The 21,265-nt window shown below is 37.1% G+C and overlaps 1 protein-coding gene across 1 annotated transcript in view; it reads right to left on the bottom strand.

Annotated features, from left to right (window-relative positions):
• ANKRD26 (ankyrin repeat domain containing 26) overlaps positions 1-21,265 on the bottom strand; it is a 48,216-nt gene that overhangs the window by 16,125 nt on the left and 10,826 nt on the right. Inside the window, 18 exon segments of the mRNA XM_054399980.1 lie at positions 145-1,098; positions 2,341-2,487; positions 2,978-3,161; positions 4,268-4,460; positions 4,993-5,131; positions 5,359-5,392; positions 6,352-6,501; positions 7,276-7,508; positions 8,314-9,303; positions 10,701-10,783; positions 12,975-13,019; positions 13,113-13,179; positions 13,287-13,315; positions 14,813-14,915; positions 15,407-15,468; positions 16,718-16,901; positions 17,521-18,574; positions 20,124-20,179. Of these exon segments, the coding sequence (XP_054255955.1) occupies positions 145-1,098; positions 2,341-2,487; positions 2,978-3,161; positions 4,268-4,460; positions 4,993-5,131; positions 5,359-5,392; positions 6,352-6,501; positions 7,276-7,508; positions 8,314-9,303; positions 10,701-10,783; positions 12,975-13,019; positions 13,113-13,179; positions 13,287-13,315; positions 14,813-14,915; positions 15,407-15,468; positions 16,718-16,901; positions 17,521-18,574; positions 20,124-20,179 (4,707 nt within the window).

Genomic DNA, 21,265 nt, shown 5'->3' with positions numbered 1-21,265 from the left:
TCCAAAAATCCAAGAGAAACATGACAATCCAGAACAGATCAGCATTATTTGATCCCACACACAGAATTTATACTTGGTACATTTTAGAAACAAAATAATTTCAAGAACTGCCAAATTTTAAATTGCTCTAAATGCATACTTTACCTCTCTCTCTGCTTTGTCAGTTTCATATTTACAGATTTGTTCTCTTAAATCAGTACACTTGGCATTTAATTCCTTGTTTCTCTCTTCCACTAGGTAAACTTGCTTTTCAGTATCAGCTCTGAGCTTGTTGAAGATATCATTAAACCGGTCCTGCACATCATTCACTTGTTTTTCCTTAACCATCCCCTTGTTCTGCATATCTTCCAGTTGCTGACGGAGCAAAAGGTTTTCACTCTGGAGTTGGGCCAATCGTTCCTGCATAGACTCCTGCTTTATTATAAATTTGCTTACTTGATCTTTCTCAAGTTGTCGAGCATGATCACATTCCTTTGCCTGACACTGGGCTTGATTTAATTCTTTTTGTGTCATTTCTAAAAGCAGTGATTTTTCTCCAAGTGCTTGTTTCAACTGATGAAGCTCATTTTCTAGACAATTAGCTTTGCTTTCGGCTTTGCTCAGCTGCTGAGACAGGCTCTTGTTGTCTTTTCGCACATCAGAGAGGTCATGATGGAGCTTGTCCTTCAAGCGAAGCCATTCATCACGGTCTTTCTGAAATACTCGTTCAACATCACTTTTAGATGACTGATGACGTTCAAGTTCTTGAACAGTAGAGTTCAGGCGGGCACGAAATGTTTCAATTTCTATCTCTAGCCTGTCTTTGTTTTCTTTTGCCTGCTCAAGTTCAGAAGTTAGCACTGCAGACTCTGTCTTTACTAAGTTCAGCTGTCCGTTGTACTGAAAAACTGTTTGTGTTAAGGCTTCCTTGTTCAGTTTAAGTTCTGTTTTGAGATCTTCGTTTTTTTCTTTCAAAGTCTCATTTTCCTCTAAATATTTTCCTTTTTCCTCCTGGTGCCTAAGTCTTACTTGATCAAGTTCTAGTCTTAGCATAGCAATCTCATCTTGCAGCAAGTGATTTTTGTACAACAGGTCCTTTTCTCTCTCACTGTCGGATTCCTGAATTATAGGGAAAACGGATAAATAGCCAGTTGGGAAACTAATTTACAAAACCTCTTCATTATCAAACTATGTTTTAACATTTCTAATAATGAATCATGTCTTCAAAGATGGGAGCGAAATTCCAGGTAGTATATAAGCTACTCTATGAATTCATACACATGTACAACATATACACACACTGGAAGCATAACATACCCTTTAAACCTAAATGAACATCACAAATATACAATGTTTTTTTTTTTTTCCTGTCCTTAAACCAGCAACCATTTAATAAAATTGTTTAAAATATTCAAGAATAAAAAGCTTTTAAAATTACAGAGCTTTATTGTATGTGCATGGTTTTAAAATAAGCTCTTTAAGATTAATTAAGTCTTGTTACAAATTTGGTAAAAACTAAAACTAAAAAGGGTATTTTCCTTCTTGTCCTACTTTTCACCTTTTATCGGTTCTGAACACCAATGCTTTTGTATTACCGAAAGTTAGCCACACAATCTATTTATCTCTGGAATGCAATAGTTTTGTTAATTTTCTGTTTATTTTATACATCTATATATAGATATATTTTCTAGATATATGTTTTCCCATATAAGCATATTTGCCCTACATTTGGGCAGCATAGCCAAAACCAAATAATTCTTCCAAGCACTGGACAGTCTTAGTTACTAAATTCAGAAAACTCTTGCAAGACTTATTTATTTATTTTTTTATACACAGTGTTTAAGATTGTCTTTTTCTCCTCCAATTATTCTAACTCCTACAGAGAGCTTCATTCATAGCTGATATTCCTTCAGTAATTTTAGTGTGTGGAAGTGGAAAAGAAACTTACTTGAGGTAAGTAACTTTGCTAAAGGAGTAAGTATTTTTAAAAAAAAGAAGCAATGGGAACACAAAGTGAGCATCAAACACTTTTGTCGATGGTCACCTTTAATGTATGCAGGTAGGTGTTTCACTGCTAGAAACCTTAAAAAGTGATGATAAAATGCCTATGAAATGAAAAGTAACAAATAGCTTAAGCAACAGAGTAAATAGTGTCTTTTATTAGCTTCCTAACTGCACATACAATTCAGGTACATACAGAACTTTCCAAAACTTTTAAAGATAAAAGGGAAAAGTCAAGTTACATTTGTAGACTTTAAATAATCTATACGCATGCATGAAAAACAATATAAGATTTATTATAACTTTAGAACAAACATGGTAAAATGTAACTAATTATATATAAAAAAATAATCTACTTACCTCTGAATTTTTTCTTATAGTTCTTCTTGTCTCTTCCTCTAGTTCCTTCTGTCTCCAAAGGTGGTTATTCAGAATTCCTTCTTGCAGGGCTCTGGCGCTCTTTTCCTGAGAGAGTTGTCTCTGTGTTTCATCACGCTCTTCTTCAACCTACAGTAATATAATTGGATTACTTGCATTTTGAGAAAAATCAGCACTAGCAGTATCTTCCCATTCTCCTCTATATTCTTTCAAATATTTTTGCTTCCCAACAGTTATGAGAATCCATCTATAAATTTCAATTTTCTTCTGAAAACTTACAGAGTAAATATAGAGTACTTTGTAGTCATTTAGAAAAATAACTCAGAGAGATTTTGTCTGAAATATAACTGAAACCTACACCACAAATAAGTAAAAAGAACTTACAAAACCCAACCAAACAACAAAAACAATCCATAAACCACCAACAAAACAAAAACATCAACAAAAACCACCACCACCAAAAAAAACCCCAGACCACTTGTGAACCAACTGTTCCCAACTGCCCTCAAAATTCAGATTATCCACTGCCTCTTTCATGACTGAAGTACCTCCTTTAGACATATTGGAATACAAAAACAATTAAAAATAATCAGAAAATAAGATGACAAGTGTATTATACCTCTTTCAAAAGCTTTTTCAATGTTATTAACTCCATTTCTAAATTCCTTGATTGTAACTCAAGTTGCTCTTTCTCCTTCATCTCTTTACAATATTGATCTTCTTTTCTTCTGAGTTTTTCTCTTGTTCTCTTATATAGTGTTTCGACTGTGAGCCTTTTTTCCTCTTCTTCTTGCAAAGTAAGTCTAGGATTTAACAGAATATTTGAGAAACTAAAGTACTGTGAGGCACAAACTCTGAAAGCTTACTTCCTCCAGCCTATCCTCACATGGCTAGTGCTCCTGCCCCCTAACCAGTGTGTTAGCTGTCTAATGAAATCACATATATCCATTAAGATCTCTCTTGTATTGGAAGGCCAAAAATTTGGCCCAGTGCTCTAGACAGACCCACAAGTGCTGGATAGGGGTGACCAATCACTCCCTTCCATCTCCTGGCTCTGCTGCTCTTATTATAGCCCAGAACGCCATTGGCCTTCTTCAGCTGCAGATTCAACACTGGCTCATGTTCAACTTGCTCTCTGCAAAGACCACTATTGCCTTCTTAGCAAGTTGCCCAGCCAGGCCATCCCATCATCACAAGGAGATCTTCCCAAGTGCAGAGCTTTGCATGTGTCCCTGCTGAATTTCATATGGTGTTTTCTGGCCCCTCTTGTCTGAAGTGATGTGGACAGTGACTGCAAAACCTCACATCACCCAGGTTTATCTTAGCAGCATAGGGAAAAAGGCATACCCAAATCTGACCTTTCAGAAAAGCCCAAATGAGCAAGGAAACAAATACTCTAAGCTCTGTTCTGAGTAGCACTCTGTGGAGTTACCCGAATTCCATTTATACACCATATTATACACCATCAAAAGCTACAAAGACAAAATAACACCAACAACCAAAAAAACCAAACCAAAACCAAAACCAAAAAAAAATCCAAGACACCACCAAAACCAACTAAACAAAAAACCAAAACCCAAACAAAAAAAAAAAAACCAAAACAAACAAAAAAATCAACCTGTCTTATATTCCTATTTTCCCAAACATACTTTAGTTCTCATTGAAAAAAAAAAAAAAACACAAAAAAAAGAGAGAGAGAAAGAAAGTTAAAATTACATCCAAAGGACTTACATGAAGCTAACATCTGGGCATTCTTCCCTGTGACATTATGTCCTTTATAGCATACCTTGCCCATGGGATTAAAAAACCTCAAGCTAGAACCTTCTCATCCTATTGCCTGTGCCATCAGCATCTTCTGGAATACAAACACTGATGAGATAACACTTTATCAGAATGCAAGGTTACGTACTTAAGGCTTTGGATATCATTTTTCCTTTCCATTTCTAGCTGTGCCAATGTCTCTTTCGCTGTTAACTGTGATGACTCCTTTTCACGTTCCAGTTTCTTTACTTCTCTGCAGACAGTTACATATAAATTTCTTTCATGTTCTATTATCTGTTCATATTCAAGAAGTATGTCTTGAATTTGCGAAACAGTAGAACCTATTTCAAGATCAAAAAAAAACAAAACCAACAAAGCTGCACACATGCACAAATACATTCAAATGTATTATTTAATGTTTTGCTGTATTCAACAAGGTTTTGGTAGAGAGAAAACTGCAGCTAGTGTGGAGGTCTCTGTGAGAAGAGGCCAGGGGCTGCCCCTTGATAGACAGAGTTCCAATGGACCTGCTACAGGGCACAGCTGAGCCTCTAAGCCATGCTTCCTCTGAAGCAGAGGAAAAGTATGAAGAAAAAAATAGCAGCAGAGGGAAATTGCAAGGTCTCTTTGTAAGAATCTGCTTCTCCAGCTCTGACTAGGTAGAGAACCAATAATGAAGTGAGGTATATGTGTTGAAAAGACAGACAGACATCTAAGGATAGGTGAGATCATTTCACATCTTTTGAGGGGGATCTTTAATTACAAAGAAATATTAGATTGAAATACAAAACTAAACTACCTAGGAGTGCAACGATGAAATGTTTTAAAAGAGGAACTTGTAACAACTGAGGACAAAGTAACTTGAAAACATACCTGAGTGATCCACACTAAGCTGTTCTAATAGCAACACAGCCTTTTTGTACGTTGAAGTTGGTAATTTGATGTCCTCTGAAGTTGTGTTGGATGAGTGTGTTAAATCAAGGTCATCAGATACATCCATTTGCATGCTGGCCTACAAACAATACAGTATTTTCTGTATATAACTACATAGTATTACAGATCATTACCAACAAATGAATGACCTCTCCTCTCGCTCACTGCCTATATATTTGGCTCAAACACGACTAAGCTGCATACTAGCAGAAATCTGTGCATCTGGTTGATCACTACATGAAATGCTGCACTTGTCTAAGTGATTACAAGTTGACACAAACTATTAGGAAACTAGTTTTACAGTACCTTCTTTTTTTCACTCCTTGTTTTTGCTGCAAGTCTGGAAAACAGAAATATATTTCAGTACCTGAATGCTGATATTGCATTATGACCAATATAAAAAATTGCTCTGAAAACTTGATTTCAGAAGTGAGTTAAACTAAAATTTAAGAATTTTGTTAGGTGTATTTGAAGAGTGGGGAAAAAAAATGTACTATTATGTTTATTGAAAGTCTATTTTTTTCCACAAGATATTAAGCAAAATATTCAAATAAATGTTCTCTGTATTTCGCTCAAAGTGACAAATCTTACAGCTACAGACAGGTAGATATACAGTTACGTGCATTCTGTGTTTAGCACTAAAGGTTCAGCTCCTTTTGTATTGAGAATCCTTATCTTACAGGTAAAAGAATCGTATTTTTGGATCCTCTAGTGTACTGGATCTGGCTAGGATGGATTTAATTTTCTGTGTAACAGCGCACACAGTGCTGTGTGTTAGATTTTTGATCAAAGCAGTGTTGATAAGAGGCCAGTATTTCCAGTTGCTGAACAGTGACTGCACAACGTCAACACCTTCTGTTTCTCACTTTGAATGCCACACAAGTAAATTTGGAGTGAGAAAGTAAAGAGGGGACACAGCTGAGGAGAAGAAAAAAAGTGCAGAAAAAATTATAGATGCCTGTAGTTAGAGTGAAATTTGCTCTTTAGTAAGTCTCTCTTCTCCATTTTAAAAAATGTAAAATACGTATGTTTCACATGTGCACACACTCATGTAAATTCAGAATTTGTGGACATTTGACCTTACAATTAACTTGATTAGTATGTTCAAAGAACTCTAAGCAGAAAATACGTGTTTCAATACAAAGGGTGTCAGGTAACAGAATGAGCAAGAAGTGAAAGAACAAGAATCTTGTCACACAAAAGAACCAGAATCATTGTATGCATCAGATTTACAAATCTTACCTCTACCTTTCAGGTCAATTTTTATCATTAAGTTTTAACATTCGCTATATTCAGTACCTTCCTTCATCTTGTGAAGTTTCACTGGAAATGCTATCATCCAGTACTTGAAAAGTATTCCCACTGGAAGAGTTCATGTGCTGATTAGCCTTCTGCTTTGAAGTCTGTCTTTTCTTTTGTTTTGCAGCTTTGGCATTCAGGGCAAATGTACTACATTAAACAGGAAAAAAAATAAAAATCACCAATTGAGTAGCTTTGCGGAAAATACTTCTGTGAAACAAACACACTTAAGATGATGTGCAGAACCAACCCAGATGAAAAACTTTTATGACAACATACAGACCTGACCCCAAAGATCATGGAAGATACCCATCTCCTAGGAATGAGTTACATTTGGCTAAGATGGAACATATCCCCATTAAAGGGAGTATCTAAAGCAGGATTCCTTGGAAGAACATACAGGAAAAAACTCCTGCTTTGGGTTACACAAAAGTATCTGTGCTGCCTTCAAACTTTTGGTAGTATCATCTTTTCCTGACAAAGAGGATAGAAACTTAATGAAAAGGAAAACAACAACTGCATGGAGATCATTGAAATCAACTAGAAAATGAAGAAAGCAAAGTAAACAACAAATTCTTACTTTTCTGGATGGCCAATTCCTACAGAAATAATTGGGTTTGCCAGTCTTCATCTCTGCTTTTGAAGACATGTTTTGTCTTAGTATTGACAGGGAAATTCACAAGAATTTGATTTCTTTTTTCTTTATTTTTGCTTTTAAAAGTGGGCAATGAGTTTGAAGCTGTGTAACAGGCTTTTTTTTTTGTTATAATTTTTCTTTTCTCTTTAAATGCTTGAGAAGCAGTAGACTACATACTACAGCTTTCAGCATAGAGGAAAATACTTCAACTACTACAGTATTAGAAACTCTAAAAGATACTTAATTAGTACTACAAGTAAGAATTAGATATTATTTCCTTAGTTTACCTTTTCATTGGCATTTTAACCAATGTTGATCTCTCTTCAGATAAAAGGGTTTTTTTGTCTTTTTCTTCCATAGTGTTTCCATTCTCCATTTTCAAATGGCCATTCTTCCTTACAGTAAGCTTTTGCTTAACTTGCTGATTAGCAGCGTTCCCTGGAGGTGTATGTAATTTATCAAGATCTTCCTGTTTTGGCACCTCTTGTGCTTTGAAACATTTTTGTTTGCTTTTTTCTTTCTTGACCTACAGAAATAAAATTAGGATGAATACATTTTTAGTGTTTCTAGAAGAAACACCATAGTCAAGACTGAATAACTGAAGGTTTACCTCTGAAATAATGTAAAATTATTGTTTTTAATTCACACAGAGAATATTGTCACAAAATTATACTGCAAAGTATATTAAGTCATTTTAAGTGCTTTGAATTCACACAATTAAAGATGTAACAAAAACATAGCTTTTAAAACAAAACCAAGAGTGTATATTAAAACATGAACAGGAAAGTGAAATGATGGACAGAGCTAGGACTACACAATACTACCTGTAAAAACACAGTAAAAATAAATAATAATAAAAAAAATCAAGTGAGTGTGCTTTTGCGACCTGAGAAAAAAGAAGAAAAAAAAAAAAGAAAGAAAAGAATTTTAAAAAAAAACTTACAAAACCACAAGCAGAAATAGTTTCAGAGCAAACAGGAATTTTAGTGAAGGGCAATGAAGACACACCATGCAGGAATCACAGCAAATGAATAGATTAGTTAAGACCCTGTTCAGAAGCTATTTTCATTCTTGGATTCAGAACCAAAATTGATGTAATTGTGTGCACTTCTTTTTATAGCAATGAAGTGATAAATACTTACACTGAAACTGAGTGCCATCTATTGTTAAACTGGGAAAATAATACATTCCATGTTAGTAAGTAATGTATTTCCATTAAACCAAAATTAATTTGAACAAAGCGTCTTCTCTTAATGATGAATAGCTGAAGTGAACAGGACCATTGATATAGGAAAAGATTAAAGAATAAGGGGTAGCAAGTGAACTTCTACCTCTTTTTGCAGCTGTACCTTCTCTTTCTCCAAAGCCAGGAATACCATTTGCAACATTCCTACCTTACTCTTAAATCTTTCCATATCTTGTTTTAATTCTTCGTCAAGATTCCATTTCAGCATGCCACATGATTGCTGAGCATTTGCAAAAAGACTCTCCATTTCAGTTTCTCTGATTTTATTACTGTTGATAAGGCAGTCCCTGGGAATATCATCATTAAATCCAGAGTATTTTCCAAGTTTCCTTTCTGTTACCGAAAATGCATTTTCATCACTTGTAGAAACAGGTCTGGTTTTAAGAAGAGTATTAGAAATGCCATCCAAAATACTTGTTTTTAAGCTACGTCTCAAGGAGTATTCAGGACTTCCCTCTACATGTCTACAACTTCCACTTTTATTCTCTTCCATTTTCATAGTAGGCATTTTCTTTTCCTCTCCTTTTGCTAGAGGCACCTTTGTATCATCTGTATTGTTTGTGCCATCATTTTCATCTACACTCCAGGTATCGTCCATATTTGTGTTTAAGTTATTTTTGTCTTGAAGGACAACAAGACTTGGAATTACCATTTCCATTTTGGGTACTTGTCTGTTGAGCACAAGTTTAGTATCTCCACATTCACCTTTACTTTCTAACTTATTACTTGATTCTGTCACATGAGATGTAGCAACATGAGAACTCTTCAGTACTTCACTGAAGCCATCCTCTGACATTTCTTTCACAACAGAAGCTTTCCCAGTTTCATTAATTTCACCAAACAGCTGCTTCAGCTCTGCTGTAATGTTTTTAAAATTTGTTTTCAATTCCTTTTTCTCATTTTCAACCCACATTTTTTCATATCTTTCTTCCCAATGATCTGGACTTAACTGCTTGTCAGAACAGTGCAATTCCTCATTTTCTTCCTGATGTGAAACTTCTGCTTTGTCAGTGTGAGTTTCACGTGCTGCTTTTTCTATCAAGTTGGTAGTTTCTAGAATATATTTATCCTTAAGTAAGCAGGTACAGACAGAAAGATTACCAAGAAAAAGTAAATTACAGTTAATCTAGGTAATTTCTGTTGCAAAGTAACCCTTATCATGTAGCAGAAATAACAGAAATAAGACATTTTGAAAGCAAGTTTTAGAACAAAAACAAATGTTGGCTGAATCATGCTTTTCTTAAAACCAGAAGGATTTACTTTAGAGACAACAGTTTTCCTTGGATTAGAATTATCTGGACATTAGGATTGCTTTTACCTTTTAGCCTGCCTGCTGTCTGTAGCCGGTGATATTTGTCACAAAGCAATTTATTTTTTCAAGTTTTATTGCTTTAATAATATTTTTCATTACAATTGCCTACATTTTCTCACCTTCTTTCCACCTTAATTCTCTACTGTCTGATATTCTCCAGTGCCCTGCCTGCTAAACTAACACAATGTCAATGAAGATGGCAAATTTTTTACTGTCTACCACACAGAAAATCGGCTAAATTAGGACTGTTTCTTCAACCAAGGCTCAGAAATGTTGATTTCCCTTCCAAGCTCCAAGTAATTTTTAAATTTTTTTTTTTAGGGAAACCTGTCCGTTCCTTCTCTCATCCCAAAAATCAGCAACTCAAGCTTGTATGAAAACCGTACCATGCCTTGCCCCTACCCAGTTTCCATGCTCCAGACCTCATGCTCTGTTCTTCCTCAGGAGTTCTGACTGATTGCATCATCTGTCATACCACTTCCACTACACTCCTTCCCCATGTGCCTACTTAGCTCATGCTGCCTTCTAAACAGAGCCTGCAACCTTGGTGTTCCAATGGGCTAAGACCATTGCACTCCTTGCTTTCTTTTCTCACTAGCCAGGCCCTTTTCTCCCTCTGCAAAAATTTCTCTTTCCAGAACATGAAGGAGCACCTCAGCCAATCTCCGCCTGTCTCAGCCTCTCCGTTCCCAAGTTCATTGACCAACTACTACCACTTTCCAATAGGTTTAAATTCTGTCCTCTGCCTGTCAAAAATTAAGCATGCCCCACAATCTTTCTCATACAAAGAAGAAGATCAGGCCTATTTAAGATCAGCATATTATAGACAAATCTCCCTCTTCACATGAATGTGCGTTTTTCATAGGAGGGAAAAAAAAAGGCATTTGTACTGTTTCTCAGCAGTGCACAAAACAAAAAACATTGGTCAAAATTTAAGAAAACCACCTGGAAATAAATCAGTGTAACAGCAAGTACTCAACATAATGACAAGGACTTTATCTTACTGTAAAAAGATTGTTTCCAACTTTACTTTGGACTATAATACAACCTTTATCTACAGGACTCTCCCTTCAGTGCTATACACTCACTGGTAAGTTTTCTTTAACTTAGCATATAATACAACTTACCAATTCAGACTGTTTCATTACACATACCTGCACACCATAGTTTTCAATGGCATCCTTGATGTCCTCTTTTTCACAGGATGACATATGAAAGCTAGATCCTGAATGCTCATCTACAGTTAAAAAGACATATTTTTATAACCAGCATGACTTAATACTACTTATTTACACCTACAGTGCATCTTGAATCATATTTGAGAAAAATCTTAACACAAGGTAACACATCTTCTCAAATTTGAGAGCTCCTACAGAGAAGATTATCACAATAGAGACTTAAGATGCATTGGTGTGAATTTGTTTCTTGCACAGCATTTTACTTTTTAATGTATGTAAGGTGAAAGAAAGAGTACTCCTCATCATCAAGGTTTTTTCACTTATAGCACAGGAAGAAATTTTTAGTCAAAACACTGGTAGAATCCTAGACTGAAGCTCTGGAGAGCCTACCCATTAAAAAAAAAAAGTATAATCAAAAATTCTCAGTATTATTATTATTATCTTAGTATTATTATTATTATCAGTATTTTTGTCAGTCATTTTGATTTGCATGCATTTTGATTAGTAGTTACTTGCAGTGAGGTTAGATGAATCTGGCTTTATGCCTAACAGAAATACACAGAAACCTCTGCCCTTATAGAAGATGCAAATTCTCCACTTTTTACTCTGCCTTTTCACTAGCTAGCATTGGAATACGACTTTTCGTATTCTTCCCAATTAGCCTTTACTTCCCCTCTCTCTTCTGTCTTACATAATGACTTTTTGCAGCACTACTTAACTTTGGCCACAAAAGAGATTTTATGAAGTCATTACTACATGTCAGTAACAAAATAAATAGAATGGGAAACTTAAATTTCTCATTCAACATTTAATTGTGCAAGATATTGTACCTGTTTTCCAGATTTATGAACTACATTTGTGAGGGATGACATTCAGCTCTTTTAGGTTTAGAAATACTTGTTCTGCAGGAATCATGATTCTTCACTGAACCAATCAAATTGTTTAAACCCAAATCCAAACATAAAAGCTTGAAAGAATTTTCACATATACTTCTAACCATCTGACCTTCAACTTAACACATGGGTAAAAACCAACATGACAAATTAATAAAAGACACATAGGAAAAAAAAAGCTGACATGAAATGAGCTATGAAAGGCAGTTTTTCCTCTGTGTTTGTAGTATTATAACATACTGGTCCACTATGGGGCTAATATTTCACATTATGTATAATAAAGAAAAAACCCCAAACTTCATGTTTTAACTAAACTTTTACCAGATCTCTACAGACCTTATAAAAACACTATCACTACAACAGGACCTACTGTTGCTTACCCATTGCAAGTACATGACAGAGAAGTGAAAGAGAGGAGGAGAGAAATATTTTTCTCTCTTTCCTCTCTATTATTGTCAAAAGAACAACAGTATGTTTTTTCCCCTTAGAACAAAGATGCCAAAGAACTTGAGACTATTTGTATTCTGTATTTAGAACTTGCAAGTTCACCTACTTGCCTACATATGTGTTCACCTCTCCCTGGCTTATATTTTTAATAGCTTATTGCAGAGCCTCTAAAATTTGAATGGGGAATTGTTTCTCATCTCCTCATCTCATTAACAAATCTGCAAATCAATAAATGTTGGAACAAAGAAACTAAAAAAACATCACCGTTGTGTATCCTCTCTCCAATACCTCATGCAGCAGGAAGCTTCTTCACTTTTAGCCTTGTTTCCAAAGAGGATTCCTGACAACATGCTGACACTGTCATTTCCTCCCACCTTGCCTCTCTTCGCCACTCCCTTCCCTTACCTCTAAATCTTTTGGTCAGTTACCATGAAACAAGAAGGAAACCTCAAACAAAAGCATTGGCTGTATGTGTCAAAGTAACTGCCAGAGATGTAGAGAAAAGCCAGACAAGTAATAATTTCTGCTAAGTACAGCTACAGCATGAGACCAAGAATTACTCTGTCTCCCCTGCAGCTCCTGCACACCTTAGCTCACAGATTCCTATCCTGGAATCAGACACAGCAGACACTCAGGGAAACAGGAATATCAGGAAGTTTGGTGGGATTTTTTTTAAAGAAATTGGAAAGAAAGCAAACTTCAGGAGTGCTTGTAAAGGGGAGATGACAGCACGTATGGTGGGGGAAGGGTATTTACAGTGCTGAATGGCAGACTGGAGGAAGGAGCATGCATACACAGAGATGCATATTTCAGTAGAGCTCCTGCTCCCAGAATACCTTGCTAGAACCATTATTTTAATATTAGGAAAAAAATTGCAAGTACAACATTCATAAGATACTGTTTTGAATACCTTCAATATCCTCTGCATCTTCTAAATCAAATTCCTGCAACAGATCTGAAAAAAACCCAAATAAATCAGATGCTTTGTTAAACTCCTATCCAGAAGAACTCTGAAGCTAAAACCAGAACCACGTGAAGTGATCAGTACCTGACTCCTCCTGTCTTTTTTTCGGAGAGGTTTCATTCACTTCCAAAACAGGTTCAGGACTCTTCAGCTATGAAAGACACAATCAAATGATAATTAAAAAAAAAAAAATCAGAATAACTACATACTATTTGATGAGCAGAACAAGTAGTCAGTCTGACATGAACAAATGCTTACCTGTGAATTGTTGGGTTTCTCCAATAAACCTGGAGATGAAAAATGTTTTGGGAAGTATTATTTTATTAAATTGAAGGTGTTTTACTCCATTCAACACCAGTAGTTTCTACAACTAAGTATTAGTTGCAAGCATTATTTCATCACAGATATGATACCCAAACATTCAATTTACCTCATCACATAGCGTTTATATTAGCATACAAGAAATGGACAACGCATACTTCCCATTGTGCACTTCATATTTAAAGAACAACCACCACAGAACAATTCATGTGAAGCAATAAGGTCATGCTTGCTAACATGACAAGACTGAAATATTTAGTCTTTTTGAGGAGCTGAATCCTGCTTTCTAAAAGGATTATTTCTAAAGCCAAAGCTGGTCTGCTGTAACAAATGATCATAAAATAGTCCAACAGCAGTATCACTGTGATTATCCTAAAAATACTTAATGTTGAGGAGTGTTTTCCTTTGCACTGAAGAAAGCATAGGTGGAAACTGAGAAACCCCAAGCACATGTCACTTGGTAAGGTAAAACTCAAACTAGTTCTCATCAGATTGTGCTGGTTTAGTTTGCAAGGAAAACAAGCAAAAAAAATATTGATGGGTTGTCATCTACATATATAGTAGAGCTCCAATTATTTTTTTTAAACTTTTGTCCAACATTAAATCATTTCCAAATCCACCCTTATTTCTCAAATTTTCTGCTTTAGTTGCCTTATGGTTTGAGTCCTCTCATGAAAGAGCACAAAATGTTACTAAAAATGACTCTATAGCAAAATTTAATGTATTTTTAACAAAAATTAAAAAAAAAAAGAAAACGTATTTGATTTCAGCAAATTTGATGCTCCAGAAGTATGGAAATACCTTAAAAAGACTATGGTAATCACCTTTCAAACCTTTTCACACCATTTTAAAGCACACTTTAGTACAATCTCATAAAGCAGACTTCCATGACAATTACTCAACAAGTAGATTTACCAGCTCCCAGGAGTCTGTAAAGTTCTGCTTCCAGTTTAGCAAAGTAAAACTGCATTATCTTCTTCAGCTATTCTATTGTAGCTATACTAAAAGCAGGATTAACAAACCATTTGTTAAAGGAGAAATCCTTCTCAGGAAAGAAGGATAACTTCCTATGCTCAAGGTGCTCAAGACAGTCTCACAAACAGGCAGAAACCCTCAGCAGCAAAACCTGATCTTTTAGTGACATTTTAGCTCCCAGGAAAAGCACAACAAGAAAGATATTGAAAGTTAAGCTGGGAAAAAAAACAAAACCAACGAACCAAACGAAAACAAAGCAAACCCAGACAACCAAAAAAACGCAAAGCAAAAAAGCAGCTTAGCTGGATCATAGCTTTCTTCTGCTGCATTATCACCCAAGAAAGTTTAAACGTTCAGATAGGTCAGTCCTAAATCAGCTACACGTTCACCATGGTGCAAAAAGAACTTGAATAAAAAACCCCCCAAACAAACAATAACCAATCCAAAGAAATGCTACATGACAAACATATAATCCACTACTAAGTTACCATTGTTGCATTCCCCTGCAACAATCTGTGAGTATGTTCCGTGCATGTCTGTAGCTGGGAGAAACACACCAGATGTTACTTTTCTCAGACTTCCACAATCTGTCTGTAAAACCAAAACCACATGTATCAGAATTGGTACAAATGCATTTTCAGCTCATTTCTATGTAAAAAACTCCTGCTAAGCCAACTTGCATAGCATAGTGTCAAGTGCATTAGAGAGAAAAACCTCTTTGATATGACCCTTGTAAGGGACACAACAAGACATGGTATACTGGAAAACCAGAGCACTAGTGCTCTTTGTAAAATCCATATAACTCATCTAAACTATTCCGTCATGTTGATAAACCTTGACCAACTGGACAGCCATACACAAAAAAAATTGACATGGTAACTGAGAATGTGGGTTGTGAACCAATAACTGCGGGTGTGTGGTGATCCAAATTTTGTACTGAACTTGTACCTGCCATTCAAGTTTGCGCTTCTGTTCCCTAGGCATGCATGCTGCAGTGGTGAGTGAACACTTTACTGCTCCAGTTGGATCTTAGTCCTACCCTCCCCACCTCTGGTAGGAACCATCACGTTCTTCATTCATACCTCAGAATCCCAGGGAGATTCAGAATCTTCCTCTTCCTCTGCTCCCTCTGCTGGAAGGGCACCTACAAATGAGTAAGAAGTGAGACACTGAGCAGTTACAGTTAGCTCTGTTTTCAGTCCATCAGCCATCCAAACGATGTGCAGTGGTTCCATTGTTAAGGACAAATGAAGAAGAGTTATTCGAGAGAAACACCATCCAAAATATCCTCACACTAACATCACTAAAATCACCAAGAAATAATGTTTTTTTTGTAGTGCTACCATGACAGATCATGCTTGTCAGAGAGTTGTTTCCCTTAACTTTCCCAGAAGCTATACACATAAGCATTGTCACTCCAAATATACAAAAGCCATTTCTGTTTCAGGAGGTGGACATCCAAATCTGTTCTTGACCAGGCAAACCTAAGGCTCAGTCTCAGTGGGTTCCTGGTCAGACTACCTTAATTTCTGTGGTTTAAGTTACTCCATTAGCTAAAACTGATTCAGGATTCACTCATATGGAGACACACACAGAAAGAAGGAGTAAAGCAGTTGGAGACCAGTGAGGGTACCCACCCAAGAAGGGGAAACTGCTGGTTCTGGCCTGGAATCTTGACTGCTTACACTATGCCAAACACATGCTTACAGTAAAAAGCATAAAGACACAAGAGCATGTATAGGTGCAATACTTGAATACAGCAGCCAGGTCCCTTTGTAGCATTTGATCAGTAGCTGCACATGCTTTGGTAACATCTACCACACCAAGCAACTCTCTGGAGTTAAGATGGTAGAAATAGTGCCCTCATCTCCTGCTCTGAGACCTGAGGCAAATGCTGAAGTGGCCAACTGACTGAGCTAGTAATGCTTTCAAGCACACAAAAGTGTGTCATTAGGAAGACCTTCTGCATTTTAAAAATGAACAAGGTGAGGCACTGGAACAGAACAACTTCCTCATCTTGACTCAAATCTTTTCCAGGCTTCAGTCAGGAGCAAATCAGTTTCTCTATCTGATGGTACAGGGCAGGAAGGGAAATACTACTGCCACACCTGAGACACTCTAGTCTTTCTCTCTTTCATCTGTGCATTTTATTCAGTTTACTTCAGGAAGAACAGACCAATGAAAGCAAGAATGGCACTTGTTTCACATAGCATCATTTGGAACCCAACACCACCATTTAAGTTTTCAGGAACAAATGAAAAAAGGAACCAAAGATGCTTTCCTTCTCTGCTAATTCCCACTGAGATTCACAGGCAAGGGAAAAAATTGTTATCTCAGAAGTCAATCACCATTTTAGTTCATTTACTGCACATTAATATTCATAGAGGAAGAACTGGGATCAGTATTTACTAACTCATCTCTCTCACCGGGGTTGTCTTTTGCAGCACTGTGGACTTGATGACTGTCATGATCATAAATTGAATTTTTTGCACCCTCAAGAACTTCAGTTTGTAGCTTCTCACTAGTTTCTTTCTCCTTCTGCTCCTCCTCCTTTTTCTCCTGTTCAGATGATTCTTCCTAAAAGAGATTGACCAAACCAGCTGTGAAGAACAGAAACAAGCATCTTCTTTGCCATCCACTGACAACTTGAAAAATAATTCTCTTATTTAAGACAAAAGGGACACTTGGTTGAGCTTCTCTATGAAAATCTATGAGTAGTCAGCAATGCCTAATATCCTAAGTCTCCCCCCTGGTTCTGCAAAGTCCTTGAGATGTACTTCCTTATGTCAGTCTAACTCTTCATCTTCCTTCTTTTTCCCTACTTAGTTACAAAGAAAATCCTACTCTTGATTGTATTCAAATTTGTTTCCTCAGCTTCAGCCATCACAACATGAATTTTACTAAACGGCAGTAAATTTTCACAGACAAAATCTGTACATACAACTGAGAAAAACAGATTCCAAAACAAGTCTATTGTCTTTTCTTTTTTTCTGCAAAATAATTGTAACCAATTAAAGAATTGAAGACACTGCCTGCTTTGGCTAGGAGTATGGCATTTTCTAACATCAAAAAGGATGAGGAAAAGACAGGTAGATGTGAAGAATAGGTGTTAACAGAAATCACATTTACCATTTTTTTGCTACCTATATGACAGTTGGAAAATACCTTTGTGATTAAGTCATCCCTATATACTTACTTTGATCCTTGATTGAGATGCTGCTCTTAAATTTTCTTCATGACTAATTAAGTGCAAGTTTTTATTTTCCTGTATCAGTGCTTCACAGACTTTACCATCTACTTCTTCATATTGCTCTTCTTCCATGTCTTCATCATCCACATATTCAAGAACTACAGGGTTTGTTTTTTGAATTTCAAGCCCTGGGTTTTTTGCTGCTGACAGAGAATTATTACCGCCTTCAAAAGCATCACCAAAGCTTGACTTCTTATCCTTAAGACCACAACTATCTGAGAAAGGCTGAAGTATCTCTTTTTTCCAGTCTGTCACTTCAGAGCCTGCAAAACAAGAATCAGAATTTCTGTGAAACTTATCCTGAAACATGCTTTCCATGTTCCAGCTTTCTTGTGTATCTTGCAAGTTATTTCGACTTTGAAAGACAGCTTGTTTTGGTACTGACTTGCAAGTTACTTCATTATTCATTATCTTGGGAGACATGGCAGTTACATTTTCTTGCAACCCTTCATAACACCCATCTATAAAAGATACAGGAGTATCCACAGATTCCTCCCCCTTTTCATCAAGTTCTTTACTTATTTTATCATCATCACAAACATCTTCAGTTCCACACCGATTTTGCTCTTCATACTTAGGGTGAATAAAATACTCCAATCTTGGATTAATTTCCCCTTTAAGTTCTGTTTTCTCCCCCTGCTCTTCCTCCAGTATGTGATTAGACTGAGATTTTTCATCTTCCAGATCTGCCTCCTCCTTTTTATCTTGAGTAAGATCCTCCTCTTCTTCTTCCTCTTCTTCTTCCTCTTCCTCTTCTTCCTCCTCATCGCCACTGTCATTTTCATAATCTTCTTGCTCTCCCTCCTCTTCCTCTTCCTCCTCCTCCTCCTCCTCCTCCTCCTCCAATTCTTCTTCCTCCAGGTTGCTAGCATCTGAAACATCTTGATTCAGCAACTCTCCACATTCTTTGTTCAGGTTTGCATTTGATGGGGCTTTTAGTTTGAGGCTTTTCTCTGGTGACTTCAGGCTTTGAACTAAAGAACCATCACCATCATATTAAAGCACAAGAAAAGGAAAAAACGCATGGTGAACAATAGGAATTATGTAAATAGCAACAGGCATGTTATCAGATTATATGCACAGGAGAGGAGTCATTCAGGAATGTCTGGAAAAGGAGCCAGGTAAGGGATGGGTAGGATGGAGGAAGGACTTATCACAGAATCATAAAACTGTTGAGGCTGGAAGAGACCTTCGAGATCATCATGCCCAACCACTCACCTAGAGCTCGCAATCCGACCACTACTGCTAAGCTACTGCCCCTATACCATCTGCCCAAGCACCACATCCACGTGCTTTTAAATACTTCCAGGGATGGTGACTCCACCACTCACTTGGGCAGCCTGTTCCAATCCTTGATAATTCTGTGAAGAATTTTTCCCTCATATCCACCCTGAATCTCCCTGGCACAGCTTGAGGCTGCTTCCTCTTGTTCTATCACTTGTTGTAGGTGAGAAGACACAGACCCCCCATCTTGCTCCAACCTCTTTTGAGGTAGTTGTAAAGGGAGATAAGGTCTCCCCTCAGCCTCCATCCTCTCCAGACTAAACAACCCCAGTTCACTCAGCCGTTCCTCACATGATTTGCATTCAAGACCCTTCATCAGCTTAGCTGCTCTTCTTTGGACATCCTCCAGCACCTCTCAGTGTCCTTCTTGTAGTGAGGGGCCCAAAACTGAACACGGTACTCAAAGTGGGCCTCACCATTGCTGAGTAGAGGGGGACAGTCACCACAACTGTTTGGGCCCAGCCATTCAGCCAGTTTTTCACCCAAAAAAGTGTATTGCCTGTCCAGACCTGCCCAGGCCACGAGCAGACATTTTCTCCAGAAGGATGCTGTGGGAAACCGTGTCAAAGGCCTTAATAAAGTCCAGGTAGGTAATGTTGACAGCCTTTCTCTTGTCCACCAGGCGGGTCACCTTGTCACAGAAGGAGATCAGATTGGTTAAGTAAGACTTGCCCTTCATAAACCCACATTGACTGGGCCCGATCATCTTGCTGTCCCATACATGTGACACCTGATGTCATTCAAGATGATCTGCTCCGTAACTTTCCCTGGCAGCGAGGTCAGATTGACAGGCCTGTGGTTTCCCAGATTCTCTTTCTGGCCCTTCTTGTAGATGGGTTTCACATGTACTAACCTCCAGTCCACTGGAACCTCACCAGTTAGTCAGGACTAGCACACTGTCCCACAGGTATCAGCATGCCATTTCCAGGCTTCTCTCTTGCAAGCCCAGTTTCCTCCCCATTCCCCAGTAATTCTAGTTTAAAGCCCTTTCTATGAGTACCCCCTAGTTCTTGCCCCAGGGTCCTCTTCCTCCTTTGAGACAGGCTTACCAAGGACAAAGGTTTAGGAGGGAATTAATATCATCATATTAACAATACAACTTCATTTTTTCTTGAAATGACTAAGTGTTGTGTTTTCAAAACGCTACTTTTCTCATCTACTATAGAAACAAACAAAGAAACAAAAATCCAACCCCCCCACTACTTAGCAAGTATAGTTGTATATAGCAGTGTATCATGCAATCTTTTCCAAATGGCTTACTGTTTTTCCTGAACTGCTGGGAAGCATTCATTAACAGTGTCAAGTTTGGCTTCTGCAGCTTCTGTAAACACAGTGTTAAGGAAAAAAAATTAAACAGTAACAATAAACCCTTGGTTCACAACAAATCTTTAACACAAAATATAATACCCAGGCTGTCATACATAGTGCTCAGGTGCTAGCTCCATCCCATAATTCCAGCTACACAAACACCCCTCACATTTGCAGTTCTGTATTTCATCCCAAAATACTGCACAGGCACTCTTCTGTAAATTGTTTCCAAAACTATGTTTACATGTATAACAGCTTTAAAAATCCGGTTTTGATATCTGTAACACTTAAGGAAAATTCAGCCATACTTAAAATTGCAGTCTTCAGGATGCTTACTGGCAAATGTGCACAACACAAGTAACTGTTAAGATCCTTAGACTTAACGCATAAATTAGTCCCTAGAAGCATACTTACCAGAATATTCCTAAATTTCAATATCATGCCAGAAAAAAAAGCATCATTTCTATTCACATCAGTGCAAGACAATGAAATCATGTTGAAAAAAACATGCTTGCACCTCCAATATTACACCTATAACGCTCAGGTTCCTCATCACTGCATAATTCCAGTGCAACAGAATATATGCTCCAGAAATGACTGCAGAAGTTGATAATTCTTCAGAACATTAGTAAAAAGAGAAAGCATTAGAGCTGACAAAAAGAATAGTACCCAAACATTCAAAAAAAGAGGAAAACATGCAGTGTGAGATCACATGCAAGCATGGAATGCCATGTCATAGAAAAAAAGATGACCCATTTGAGTAACTTATCCACTGAGTGCTCTTGAGAAACCTGAAGAGAGGAAAGGAGAACTAGGTGATGAAGGATTTCAGTGTATCTTGATTAAAAAATGGCCTTTTTCTTACCAGTTAGGACTGTATCACCAAATTTACAGGAAACAATTAGAATGTTTAGAGAACAGAATAAGCTATAGTAGTAACTTACAAACTGTTAGAGTCTGCAAATCTGACTCAGAGGAGCAAGAACAAATGAAATAATGTGGTTGCTTATCTTGTCACCTATTGCTCTTTTGCCCCAAACCACAAATCTACTGCATGCTCTGTCACCGCTACAAGTCTTTTTGGAAAAACTCACAGTAG

The sequence above is a fragment of the Indicator indicator genome, chromosome 3, assembly GCF_027791375.1.
Source record: "Indicator indicator isolate 239-I01 chromosome 3, UM_Iind_1.1, whole genome shotgun sequence".
NCBI classification, from domain to species: Eukaryota; Metazoa; Chordata; class Aves; order Piciformes; family Indicatoridae; genus Indicator; species Indicator indicator.
Note: the sequence above shows the minus strand (reverse complement) of the source record. Positions and strands in the feature narration are given on the sequence as shown.